Source organism: Nanorana parkeri, unplaced genomic scaffold (genome assembly GCF_000935625.1).
Source record: "Nanorana parkeri isolate BGI_ZX_2015 unplaced genomic scaffold, ASM93562v1 scaffold868, whole genome shotgun sequence".
In the NCBI taxonomy this organism is placed as follows: domain Eukaryota; kingdom Metazoa; phylum Chordata; class Amphibia; order Anura; family Dicroglossidae; genus Nanorana; species Nanorana parkeri.
This window is the reverse complement of record NW_017307136.1, coordinates 73,689-88,447: the sequence shown is the minus strand read 5'-3', so window position 1 is coordinate 88,447 and position 14,759 is coordinate 73,689. Positions and strand designations below refer to the sequence as shown.

General features: G+C 41.4%; 1 protein-coding gene across 1 annotated transcript in view; it reads right to left on the bottom strand.

The window, feature by feature from the left end:
* Window positions 1-14,532, bottom strand: part of AMOT (angiomotin) — a 47,183-nt gene extending 32,651 nt beyond the window's left edge. Inside the window, exons 1-3 of the mRNA XM_018565637.1 lie at window positions 14,458-14,532; window positions 13,196-14,066; window positions 171-609 (exon numbers count right to left, since the gene is read on the bottom strand). Of these exons, the coding sequence (XP_018421139.1) occupies window positions 171-609; window positions 13,196-14,028 (1,272 nt within the window). The 5' untranslated portion in view covers window positions 14,029-14,066; window positions 14,458-14,532. The remainder of the gene's footprint in view (window positions 1-170; window positions 610-13,195; window positions 14,067-14,457) is intronic.
* Window positions 14,533-14,759: the final 227 nt, after the last annotated feature.

Genomic DNA, 14,759 nt, shown 5'->3' with positions numbered 1-14,759 from the left:
CCACCCCCCCCTAACTAATTTTCATAACATACTGAGGATGCGTTGTCCACTGTTGTCCGTATTCTTTTTATTTGCTATTCTTTCAATGCTTGTCTGTGATCCAACTGCAGCTAAAGTACTGTGCTGGATGCTTTTCAGTCATAGTGCTAAAAAAACTGAGCAATACTCACTTTTTGAAACCTTGCCACTTTATCGTAGCATCCTTCCAGCTCCTGGCGCAAGGACCGGTTTTCTTCTGATAATACAGCAACCATCTGCTGAGCTCGGGACACAATAGCAAATGGGTCACCCTGCATCTGGGTGTATGGGGAAGGTAATGGAGGAGGTCTTGTCAGTCCAGGGTCCATTTGTGTTTGCTGCTGCTGTCCAACATATGACTGAGGCGTACGGTAAAAATCTCCATGATGGAACTGAACAGGCATCTGTTGAGGCCGTGGAGGCCCAGAGAAGAATTCCAAATGGCTTGGAGATGGAAGTTGACATGGAGACATGCCTGAAGGTGGAGGTGACTGTAGCAGGCTCATAGATCCCAGGGATGTGAGAGATGAGGTGGGACTGTGGTAGTGTGATGATCTGTGTTGAAGTGACTGTGGTACATCCTGATTTTGCCTGCAGTACACAGAATTGCATTATTATATTAGGTATTTCTCTAAATATATACTTCAATTTAGGACAGTTTATTGGAATGTCAATGATATATCAAAAGTTAGTCTCTAGGTATAAGAATGTAAATACCAGTAAAACCACACCTTTTCTGTACTTACCTTTTTGAGCTATTGCTCTTAGTAAATTAACAGAACTATTTATTAAAATGCAATATTTAAGGAGGATACCATAGCCATTACAGAGAGAAATACTACAGTCATTTTTACACTGATGCCACTTAGTTCAATCACCCTAGAACTTTCATATTTTTGAGAACTTAAAGTGGCCAAACATGGCTTAAATTTTGGCATGTTTCTGCTGAATCTGCCAAAATCGACTGGTGGGTGGACCTGTCTGCACCACCCAACTCAACAAGCAATGAATGAAAAATTGAAGGAGCCAGGTGGAAAACTGTCAATAGAACAGGGACTGCATCCAATCAGATGCAGTAACTGTTCAGGTATTCAGTATGCCGGCTATCTGAATACAATAGCTATCAGCGGAGGTTCCTACATCCACACGGTTTATTGTGCAGCCCCTAGGCCTGTACAAGAAATGTCTAAGTGTGTCTTGCTAACATTAGCTCTAGAGCAGTGGTTCTCAACCTGAATAACCGCAGGACCCACATTTGTCCTCGGTCATTAAGTCACCACCCAGGTCGCAATGCAACGTACGGCATTGCAGTACCATGTGTTCCAGCGCGGGCGATCAAACTGTGATTGGGAAGTGCATTCGGGATGCCATTCAAATGAATGGCAATGCAACACACCTCCCACACCAGAACGCAAGGCAGGTGCTATTGCATGTTACAGTGTGTTAATTGAATGGGACTGTGCGATTAACACACTGTACTAGTGTGAAAGGGCCATCAATAACACTGACAGACACACACGGTCACAGACATCTTTTTTTTTTTAATATCTACCCAGTCTGCCTACCTTACGAGAACTGCAGTGGATCCTCAGCCTTGGATACAGTGTGGGCTGCTGTGCTGTGATGGAGCTCCATCCATATGTGCATTGCTTTACAACTCCCATGCGACCCATAGATGTGCCAGGAGCCAGAATGTGATGAATCGTTGGTCCAGGAACCTCTACAGGGCATGCAAGGGAGCTGTAAGCAGAGCACGTATGAGTGGATGGAGCTCCTACACGGCCATAGCCCCATCCCACCCCACCTCAAGTCGACACGCCGGGCAGCATATTTTGAATGGCTGCTTGGTGCGAGAACTGACAGTGCTGTGCTAGGGGGAGGCTGAGAAGCCTCTCACCTAGAAAAGTGAAAGGCACCCGGGGACCCGCTGGACATGGGGTTGCGACCCACTTTTGGGTCACGACCCACCAGTTGAGAACCAAAGCTCTAGAGTACCCTATTCAGTCTCCAGGAAATGGTATCTCACCTTGTGTTGCTGCACAAGGATCCTCAATCCTGCAACAAACACCATAAATACAAATCTCCTATACAGATGTAGATTATTCACTGTAAGTAAACCATAACAGCTTTAGGTGGACAGAAACTTTAACCAAAATGATTTACAAACCTCATTTCTGGCATAGGATGGAACTCAGTACATACATGAAAAGCAGGCACACAGCCCATACACTGCAGGTTTCACAAGTTACTCGAGTCCTTCCTTCTTGGCATTCTCTCCAAGTATATGATCATTTTTCAGAATCCATCTCTCTGCAAGCATCCACCATATTCTGTGTACCAGAATGTAGGTCTGGGCAGCGTCTCTTTCAGAAAGCCAACTGGTTATGTGAGAGTTTGTCAGAACGCGTGTATATTTATTATCCACAGAAGGAGAAGTAAATTAGAATCTCCTGACTGCTAGGACTTCCTCTCAATACTTTCTGTGTTGAGATTTGCTGGGACCAGTCACAGCATCCTTGCTTCTGCCCACATGAAGAAGGTGGATCTGTGTTTGTGCCTGTCATTAATTGGAATGTAGGTCACATCGCTTACACTCTCCATTTCAGCTGTAATTTATCAACCATCATGCATGTGCAGGACTAATTTCCCTACCTCCCTATTTAGAACTAATCCAGACACATACTTAAAGTAGAATTATGGCTTTCTATTAAAATAAACTAGGTACTGCAGCACTCAACTGTAAGTGCATCTGCACCAACAGTTTTCCCTTAACCAACCAGCAAAGTCCCACAAATACCTGTTGATCCTACCAGGGAAGTGAAGCTTACGGTTATAGTGTGGCAACAATGATGCACTGCTTCTTAATTTAGAGCAGAATTGTCACTCTCATGTAGGCTGTTCCTACTTGCACTACAGAGCGATGAGAAGATGTTGCAGGGGATGTAGGTATTTACAAGCCTGTAGCTTGTCATTTAGCACCGGACCACACCTAGTCCTGCCCATTGATTTTTGGATTGGCATTGTTGCCTCTGTTGCTGGAACCCTGCCACTGTGAGCTGCAATAGAAAGGGGCAGTGCATGAGACACAATAAGAGATTTGGATCCTGCAAGTCAGCCGGCTGTGACAGCAGTCCCTGCACCCTGTCTCCTCCTCTGCTGCAGCAGCTAGGGTATGTACCTTGGCGTCCTTCCATCCTAAACACTGTGTATAGAAGGTGATGAGTCTCAAGACCTAAGACCACTGCAACGGAGGGGAAGAGATGCTCCAGGGACTGGTATAAGAGCAAGCTGGCTTGGAGGTTTGGGTGAGAATAACTGTTATTTTCAGACCTAGACCAAAATGAGCACTTACCCCTTGTAAAATTGGGGTAGCCCCACTGCAAGGGTAAATGTAAAAAAATACCCAGAGTTCTTTTTTTAAAGATAACGGGATCTGATACTAATCCTGGCTTCGCAGAGCTGAGTTGCCTGAACCAGCCCAAAGATTATCAGCATCTAAAACTTTATGCAAAGTACCAAAACTACTATGTGATTTTTCTGCCCTTAGAATACTCAAATGAAAGAAAAAGTTTTAAAAAGTTTTTCATCAGTTACAAAGTGATCAAATGTAAAACACATGTTAAAGTTTGTTTCGTTCAAATAAATTGCAGTCATCCTATGCATAATCAGATGAAGTGTCAAACAACTGAATGTTGTGAAGAGCTAAATCGCTTAATGTGCGTTGTACCATGTGACTTTCCTGTTACATGACAGCATGCAGGGGGAAGGCAGCTTCCACTTCCAGATGCTTTGCAGAGTTTGGCATGTCGCACATCTCATCAGAAGTAGGTCTGAGTGGGGAAGCGCTTAATGATATAAGCATTATGGATCATAGCAGTAATTAAACCCTATACCACCAGCTATGACAAAAGGTTATTATGGACTGTAGGGGGTAAACCAGATACTAGGTTTTGGAAAGATTTGGCCTGAGCTGCCTTAAACTACACAAGCAGAAGACAATGCTTTCTAGTCTTGGTTTTAGATCTTTGGGTCTACAATACAGTGATGTCACCAATTAAAAACACAGACATACTGTGGATAAATGTGTTTCAAAATGAACCCACTAGAGCCTAACAGCTTTTTCAAGGGAGGCAGCGCTGCAATCCAGGAATGTGGACAAGCAGTTAATTTTTACATGAGCTTAGGTACAGAATTGTCCTATAAATGCCAAGCTGATTCATTAACTGGAGAGATGCCAAGAGAACATGTGAGGACACTGGTGAAAATACAGAACACGCCTTTAATTTCTACATTCTATATGTTCTGGGTAACAACCAACTTAATATTATATTCATTTTCAAAAATATAATCTTAACTAATTGGCTACCACAGGTCCAATTCTATAATGATAGGGAAATTCCATTAACATTGTTATTTTCTGCAGGGACAACCAATTAGATCTAAACACAAAAAGAAACACACACAAAAAAACCCGTCACAGTGCTGAAAATAACTGCTGCAGAATATGATCCAGGCATTAAAGCTCAGTGAAAATATTTGATCAGCACCTGGCCCTCTCGAAACTTTGGGTGAGTATATCTTTGTTATTTTTTTATTTGTAATTCTTTATGGATATATAGAAAGTACACACAGAGTAGAATGATGGTTACAAATAAATGGTAACAATTCAATATCACTGACACCATAAAGTTCTGTTCCTAACACATGTAGGTATATTATTTGATGGACCACATATCATTAGAATATCATGTCATAGTATAGTATCCATGTTGTTATTGCTAGTTTCTGTAATATTACTGATGTTCAGTTAGTGTAGGTACAGTAAGGGTTTTTTATGGGTTTTTTTTACTAAGTGCATGAAAAGTGTGTTTTCTCAAAGAAATGTTTGCCAAACATGAGTAAGTTGCCTTTCGATGGTAGGAATAGTTTCTTGTTTACTAAAGAAGGGGTAGTATGTGATTGATAGGCACGATGAAAAAGGTATGCGTTTCAAAAGGCCATGGTTTATGGTGACCTTCATTCCCATCCTCCTGTTTCGACACTTGTAGCTTTTACTGCGGCCCCCAGTTAAATCAATACAAGCATGATGGCCATGGTGGTATCTGCACCAGAGTCACAAACCCAACACAGGTCTTCCTCTCCAGCCCTGTCCTTCATTGTGTGTACTTCCTCTTTCCATTTCTTTTTTTTTTCTCTCTACCCTTCTCCTCCCCCGATAAAGTTGTTAAATAATAAGAATACAAATTAATAATTAAACAAGGAAATAGGCTATTCTGAAAAAGACTTATTAATCCAATTGGGTATTTGTCATCAGGGAGAATCTTAAATGTAGCGAGTAGTTTTTAAAGAGATAATAGAAACGGTGAGAATAGCAGTTATCTGAGAGATCTAGAATAGGCAGATCAAATGTTTTCAAAATAATTGGAAAAATTTTGTAAAGCGCACTACTGATAGTGAAGGATGTATGTGCAAATGGTTGGTGTGCAGTCTCCTTAAGCAGGAAGAGGAGTGTTACATAGTTACATAGTATTTGAGGTTGAATAAAGACATTAGTCCATCAAGTCCAACCTATTAGGATCTCATTCTAGGAGTACCCGTACCCCTGTATATTACGGTCCCTTAAGAAATCGTCCAAAAGTTTCTTGAACAATTCCACATTATTTGCTGAAATCACCGCCTGTGGCAGTGAGTTCCAGACCCTAACTGATCTTACTGTGTCTTCTCCCACCTCTGTCCCTCCTAAACAGGTTATACCCCTCTATATTAGTAGCCCAGTCATGCGTGCTGTCCAGCCAGGTTTCCGCTATACCCACTATGTCGAAGTCCTCTTCAATTAACCTAATTTCAAGCTCCTCTATTTTATTTGCCAGACTTCTAGCGTTGGTGTACATACATTTAATTCCTCTCTTTTTGTGGGACAAAAGTTTACTACCTTGTTGTTCCCCACTATTTTTATTGTTATTATTCTGCCTTGATTTCGGTCGTCCGTTGTTAGTTATACTTACATGTGCCAACGGATTTCCTATATTGACTGGAGTGAGCCCACTCTATTATTAACTCCTTTTTTACTACTTTCTGTGTTATTTATTCTGTGTTAAATTATCAACGTTTAGTTTAAGTAATTTTATTTTTATACCCTCCCCCCCACTTTCTAGTTTAAAAGCTCCTCCAGTCTTTCTACCATTTTCCCTCCCAGGAATGCTGCACCTTTCCCATTAAGATGCTGTGTGAAAAAGAAAACAAAAAGAAAACAAAGGAGCGCTACGACCTGGAGGAAAGTCCCATAAAGGGACCGTTTGGCAATGGGTCTGTGTGCGAGAGCGATTTAATCCGATGGACAATTAATAGGAAGAAAAATGACTCACTTAGGAAGGTACATTCCAGCATCCCAGATTGAGAAAGAGGCAGACTGCCTCAAAAACGCGTAGTCCTCGATACTTCTTCATTACTTCTAGGATCAGGGACGTTCGGTCTCCCTTCTGTTTTTCTCCTCACGGACACCTGAATCTAAGCGATCGACTCCTTCCTCTAGTCAGCCGCCACACAGCCTCTTTGAGTGTCCGGTGGCTTCTTTCTCCACACGAACAGCCATTACGGCTCAGCCCGGCCAGCTGAGCCCATCTTTACCACCCCCACAACGAGCTCCTTTGGAAGGACCCACAGTTTGGTCCAGAGACCTTGACCAGCTCCTCAGGATTCATGATTCAGGATCTCATCAGTGTACTATACCCATTTACAGATGCAGTTTCCACACCATTTTGATCCATTCAACTAAGAAGTTAATAACAGCACCATTATACAGGACATCCGATCACTTCCCCCACAGGATGACCATCTTCTTTCCTAGGTGAGTAATTTTTATTCCTATTAATTGTCCATCCCTCTCGCACACAGACCCATTGCCAAACAGTCCCATCATGGGACTTTCCTCAAGGTCTTAGCGCTCCTTTGTTTTCTTATTCAAAATAATTACCTATCCACCTGAAGGGGGTGGGGGGGTAAGAAGGGATGGGACATTGCAAATCAAGCAAACCTGGGGAGTAGTAAGGGGAAAAAAAGAAGAGATGTACTGCATATATGCTTTTCTTTTGTTTTGCCCTGGCTAAGGAGTGGAAGTTCCACTTTAGCAGTCCCTGCTGTGCCTGGGGAGACAGAAAGCTTTGTGTCATGATAGGCACGGCTCTATAACCGTAAAAGTGTAAAGGAATATGGAAAATGAATACTTCCCCCCATTTCTATATATACAATTCATCTGACCTGTGGCGCACTAAGTGGCACAGACACACTTATCTAGAGTGACAGGCAAATAGTCAGAGGTGTGTTTGTTATTTTAAACAAATGACTTTTCTAGGTTCTGTGTAGGGTCACATGAAATACAGAATGTTCACCAAATCCCCTGAGACACCCACAAGGTGAACAGGGCACATTCCAGAAATAAAGCTTTTTTAGAGGAAAGGGAAAAACACAATGGCTTCCTCCTAGACTCTAAACTGTATATGCTATAAATGTTCTTACATCATACAATAGGACTACAGACTAACAATGCACAAAATAAAAAAAACAGACAATTTAGTCAGCATTTCATTGATTACTTGTTGTGATGCTCAATTCTATCTTAAAATAGGACATTTTTAAGTGACCCGGTCGCAAAATTAAAAACCTGCAGGGAGTGTCAGAGTCCTGGTGCCCCCGCCAAGCATGATTCACATCACTGCAGGACACAGTAGCGAGAAATGATTTTCTAGGTGCCATAGCTTTTGAGGACAGCGAAGCGGTGGAACGGGAGGCGGCATAGGCAAGTATAATACCTCTTCTTTACAAGGGAGACAATTAACAATTTTTATCAATTTTGCTACAGAAACTCTTTAAGTGAACCTTTGCTCATGGAGGGCAAAACGCCAGATTCATGTTAATGTCAGGTTCTTTTGCTGTCTACACTGTCATTCCCTTCCCTCCCTTGTTGATCTATTTGCCACCAGGAGAAAAGAGAAGAAGTTCAGTTTAAGCCACCTATACGTTACTATGTAATCATACAATTTTATCATATCTCTCATTTACTGTAATGTGTAAAGTAGAGGTGCACCGAAATGGAAATGTTAAAATCGAAACGAAACCGAAATTAAAAAAGATTGTCAGGCCGAAACCGATACCGAAAATGTTTTTTATTTTATTTTCTTCAAATTTTTTCAATATTTTATTTTTATTTATTTTTTATAAACTTTTAAAAAAATGTATATTTATTTAGTCATTAATTTATTTTTCAATATATATTTTTTTACTTTACTTTTAGGGGCTTTGGGGAAATTTTAGGGGTGTAAATAGACCCCTGATATTTCCCTTTTAAAATAGAAAAAGAGATTGAGAACACAAAGTCCTCATCTCTTTTTCTGTGTCCCCTGTTATCAATGAACAGGAATCCTCTATGAGTGTTCCTGTTCATTGATAACATGAGGACATGGTATGTTTACTATAACTACAACTATGAATGAACAGAAGGTGATGTAGATCACTTCCCATTCATTCATAATTGAGGATATAGTACACATACCATGTCCTCAATTATGTACACACACTCAGCAATCACTGATCGCGGAGTGTTTGCTCTCGCTCTCCTTTCTGACACGCTGTCACAGGAGGCTGAGCGAGTGGTGCAGGGAGGAGAGCTCAGCCTCCTGTGACAGCACGGCCTGTCTCCGCCCACACACCGCTCTGCTGGACTGTGATAGGAGGAGAGATGCCAGCCGCTCACAGAGCTCTCCTCCCGCTCGGCCGGCTGTCACAGTTTCTCTCCTCCCCGCTGGGACACAGAGCAGCGCCCAGCGTGGAGGAGAGAAAGCAGTGATGTGCTGATGTATTGGCAGGAAAATGGCACTTTCGGGATTATGCCAAAAGTGCCATTTTTGCCCGATATGTTTCGACGGCCGATATATCGGTGCATCCCTAGTGTAAAGACTACAGGTCCAATATAAAATGGTCAAAAGAGAATGTCTGAGCCATTCTAAGAAGGGACTAAAATGTGGTGCAAAGTGTCCTTACTTAAACAATTTGGTGTGAGCTTAGAATAATCTACTACCAGAGAGGTAGTAGATTACACCTAAATGTATTGTATTTTTACAACGAGATAATAAAAAGCTTGAGCATGACTAGACCAGCATGGGAACATTCAATTGTAATATGTAAAATTATAATCATACTATTATATGCATAAAGAACAGCGGTCGTTATGCATAATAAAAAGCTTGAGCATGAGCAGACCAGCATGGGAACATTCAATTGTAATATGTAAAATTAGAATCATACTATTATATACATATAAATCACATAAAACAGATGATCGAACAAAAAGAAGAAAAAAAAAACATTCATTTAATGTGTGGAGAAATTGAGTTACACATAATGCTCATATTTATAAATACTGTATTCAGAAAATACTGGAATGTGTATAAAGAGATTTACCGTTATGCAAACAATCCACACAATTAGGAAAATCTGCTAAATGCAAGAGGTCCTTTCCTATCATTAGTGACTACAGGTTATTAATACGCTTTAAAGAACAGCGGTCGTTATGCATTTGCAAGCCATGTGTTAGCTGTGAAATCTTGCATCTAGCATATTAACAAATTTACACTTGGGTTAGTAGCCGATTATCAACACACACATTTCTACTCAGCGCACATTTAAAATAAATAAATAAAACCAAAGCCACACACAAAAACACACTACTGAAATCACACATTTCTCAAAATATTGTATGTCTATTAAATAATGCAATACGTCCCTGAAGTCCTAGGACCGTTCAATAAAAAAAAAAATACATAAACTTGTCATGCAATCAGCACTGTTCAAGGGTTCATGCTCCACAGTGACACTAAAGATCCAGCTAGAAATCAGCTCATCTACCCAAACTAAGCCGCCGAGAATGGATTTCTGGTTGGCTTCCCTGGTTACTGAATACACTTGCTCTGTGTTCTAGTCTCCCGCCCTCTGCTATAGAGCCACAGATTCAAACAGATGGCGCCAAACCCGCCAACATTCTACTTCTGAATGCAGAACAATGGCAGCAAGAAAGGAAGAGCAAAACCTGAGCGAATGCACTAATCTCTCTTTACATCTGGCAGATGTTATTAAAGCTCCTAAGAATGATAAAATAATATTCTGCAATGGATTTAGACACTAGGAGTAGACTGAAAACTATATAGATTTATCTCAACTTACAAAACAATCTGCAGGATGCTTAACTACAAGCGCTAATTTTTAGCAGATTTTGGGATCCCAATAAAATCCCTGTGGAAGTACACCAGCCATTGTCCAAAAATGCAGCCGATCTGGTGGGAAACCCAGAATAACGCACACCCACACTTTATGAGGAAATCTAAAAATACAACTATTTAAAATGATAATAAACCTTTATATAATTTATATGTACACATTATATATTAAGTAAACACAGTTGATTGATAATAAATGGCTTCAGCCAAACACTACCCATGAGTGACAGAAAGGTTATCGTCTTATCATTCATATTCTCTGAAAAATGGCCAGGAAATCATAAATTCTGCCAGGGTATGTAAACTTATGAGCACAACTGTAATATATATATATATATATATACACATACACACACATACATACATACATACATACACATTGAACACACACATACACACAATATATACATACATACATATATACACACATACATTCATAAATACATAACTAAATAAATAAATGGGAGACTGCATTTATGTAATTTTTTTTGTAATTCTTCAGTTCTTCGTGATGTCCTCAGTTCTAGTGGGTCCCCGCATTGCTCTCTCTCCCACCCCCTGCACAGGTGCCTCCATCAGCAAAGCAACTGCTGTGGAGACACCCGTGCGTGGAAGTTCCCGGCCCCGGCTGTGTGTGTCCATAGCCTATGGCTCCTCTGCACTCAATCTCCTCCACCGCAACCAGGAAATTCGGGATGGAAGATCACTTGGGGGACTAGCGGCAGTGACAAGCAGAGCTGACAGGTAAGTGGGGGGTGGGGTGAGGGGGAGAGGCAAGGAGCATGAGCTACCTGGCTTAATGGACAGCTTTTGCATTTTGTTGAAATGTACAGAGTCCATGAGTAGCAAATTATAACATTCTGAAACAAAATCTAAAACACTAATTTCCTCACAAACACATACGAGGAAAGGCTCAGTGATACATATTTGACATTAGAAACAATTTCAGGCAAAAGAAAATGACTGCAGCGTGCAACAATGGGAAAATCCATAGGGTGGGATAAATAGTATCACACAGTGCTGTGTCACCAGACAGACACTCTCTCCTCTTCAGCATTTATGATCACAGACTAAATATTTAAAATGTGTGTCATAAGATCCTTCCCTGATGCTTTGTGGTGTAAACATTCTACTCCTCAAAACCTGTCAGGTGCCTTCACATAATAAACTGTGTCAGCCCAAGTAAAATATTTCCTTCATTGTTGAAGATTAACCCCCACCACAACAGGTGCCTCATTCGTCTGGTAAGCAAGACTTCCTACATGTTATAAACAGCAATTAACACAGTGGTGGAATACAGTATACACTACCTACACAGGAATGAGAAGCATCTCTTACTGCACGCAGGTGTCGGATGAGTAAGCCATAGAAGAGGGACTTTTTTATCATGACTTCCCCAGAAAAAAACATAATAAAAAATTATCTATGGTAACATTTGCAGTGCACTGACACATACAAGGAGAAAAGTACAATGTACTCACAGTAGAGCAAGCTCACTCATTCCACTTCAAACTGGCATAAATAAGCACAATAAAATATACGCAGAAACCAAATTATCACCAGCCTCTTCACTCTGTACCTGACCTGTATGCCAAGAAGTACTTTCTACAATTAAGCTGGGCATACACGCTTCTATTTTCTTTGTTCAACCTGCAGGCAAAAAAAAACAGAACAGGTTCCTCTATCACCACTTACAAGCATTGATTGAGGAATCCCCCCGCTGTTTCCATTGCACTCTGACAGCGACCGCCTGCCGCTGTCAGAGTACCCGAATGGCGTTAGCGGCTGATTTTCTGCAAGCTCCGTTCAGCCAACAATTTTTTAACCTGCTACTTCGATGAGCTTATCGAGGGATGCCAGTTGGAAAGGTGCTAACAGCGACACCCATTGTGCGATTTTTGCACGGTTCATGAAAAGCAGGATGAAATTTGCACCATGTAAATCCTACTTAACACTATCTGTTGAAGAACACAGAGGAAATAAACTCTAGAAGCTGTGCCCCAAAAAAGCAGGCAGAGGGTCAAGCACTAGTCACCAGCATTGCCTCTGGTCTCCTGGCAGCTGATCTTTCCCCTTAACTGGCTTATTATGACTGTTTCTGCACTGTGTCTCTTTGTGGAGGCAACCATCTTGGTAGAGGCAAGGTTTTGCTTTATCATCTCGCATCCTCCAGCAAGGAGAACAGTGAACACAATAGTGATATGATCAAATCTTACTCCAGATCCTCTGAGCTGCCTGCCCCTCCTCTTTCCAGTGAGTGCTGGAGGAACAGAGAGGAAAGGGGGGAATCCCTGCAGGGGCAGACATTGACAGTCGCTGCTCTCTGCCGGAAAACCGACCGATAACTGAGTGATCTGTGGGTACATGATCGCTCAGCTCTCGGTATAGAGCCAGCATGAGACCGCTACGTTGTCCCATGCCAGCTTTAAGCAGCAGAGTGAGTATGTTTTAAAAAGCCATTGCCTGTATTAACAATACAAAAAGGTTGCAAAAGTAACTTATCAACTGTAAATGTTTATATCTTTGTCCTGAGATTAATTCAGCCCCACCTGGCCAAATACATAGATTGTACCCCAACAAAACCAGAAAATAACCTCACAGGGTTATTCATAAAAGAGTTAAAAGTTTAGAGAAGGCAGGATAGGTTTACAATCTAGGACAACATAGCCGAACTGTTTTTCAAATCAGCTATTTTGGCCTAGATTGTTCACTTCTCCTGCCTTCTGCAAACTCTTCACCCTTTTGTAAATAACCCTGTTACTCTTTCCATTTTTATGCACAGCTGCTTCCTGTGTTTAGATGGCAAAGGCTGGTAGAGCTGTAGGGACTGATCAAGTACAATATAAAATGTAATCATTAAAAACATACACATTTTTTGTTTTCTTTAAAAACTAAAATAAATAACCTACCTGGATAGTCCATACTCTGGAGGAGGCTGATAACGAACCATTGGTCCATCTGAGCGGTTCTGTGGATTGGCTCTGGGGTCCCCATAATGGAGACCTATTTCCTTGGCTTTCCCACGTGAAGGGAGAGTGGAAATGTTTTTGAATGGGTAGTCAGGAGGAGGGCCCCTATGCTCACTCACTTTTTGCCCCCCATTTTGAGAAGAGTTTTTGTACAGTTCATTGGACCCAGAATTTTTATAGAAATCCCCTGGTTGTGGCGAGAGAGGAGCACTGGTAACAGGAGCATGGGCCTTCACCCCGCTTGTAGCCAGCGACAGCTGCATAAGTCTCTCGCTCAGAGATCTCACATGCCCATGCTTTAAGTCCTTTAGACCATCATCCTGGTGAACTTTTCCTGTGTTAACCCTCTGAACAGTAGAACGACCCTCAGTCCTCATTTTCTGATTGGTCACCCCAGTTACATAGAAAGCTGCTCCAACACTGGCGTGAGGTTGTCCTCTGAAGTATTGAGACTGTACTTTGGCCTCCTCATAAGTAGGGAGGTCTTCGCTGTTTTGAGCTCTTAGTGGTATCTGTTTCTCCATCATATTCTCCACCTGGATCTCCTGCCCCTGCGGCTCCTGCCGGGCAGCATGTGGAACCAAGTGGGAGTCCTGAGAAGTCAGTCCTTCGTTCTGAGGCAATTGTCCACCAGTGTAGGGGGAAATGTTCCCTGTGGCTTGTTGATGCAATGCCAGCAGGTTACGGTTGTCATTAGGATTGCCGTAACGTAGCTGCTCCTGCAGCAGTCTCTGCAACACTGTCGTGGCTGCTTGCTCTTCTGAAGTCCTCATCTCCAATGTGGGCACCTCAAAATTTGGATCCAAATGACCTGAAGCAGTAGCAAAAATACAATCTAGTGATTTTTTTCCTAAAAACATTTATAATTATGCAGATTTAGGAAAACTGGAGCAAAGAAAATCATCTCTTGTAAGATTTCACATCACGGAGGCACAGAACATTCAATTGAATTATAATATTACTAGCATGATTTGTGTGGCCGAAATGGCTCAAAAGCAACCAGCCAAATGTCAGCATTCATTATTTGGGCTACAGCAGAAAAGAACAGCTAGACACAATTTTCTTTACACCATTTTATATCATAAAACAGCCAACATCAAAAGGTACAGGTAAAATTAGTAAAGAACACAAGTAAAAAGGGCTTCCAATTATTGAAAGTTTTCATAAAAGCATCAGCAAAACGAACAAGAAGGCGACTTTACCTATTCAGCCCACCAATGTCTTGAAACGTCTCTGTTCATTGGGGTGCCTGTGGTCGAACACGAGAAATGTTTCAGTCTGTGGAAATATATACAGAAACAGATAAAATACCAGGTAAATTGTGGCACATCGAGATTTTCCCTAAAAAATATAATATTTAAAAAAAATTAAATCAAATGCAGTGGGCTAGATGGTTTAACACAACAGTCTGATGTTATCCATTTTGGCTATTTGAGATAAATGTGGGATTTTACATCAAAGAGCAAAACACCAGTGTGTAAAAGTTCTGCTGAAAGCACCACTA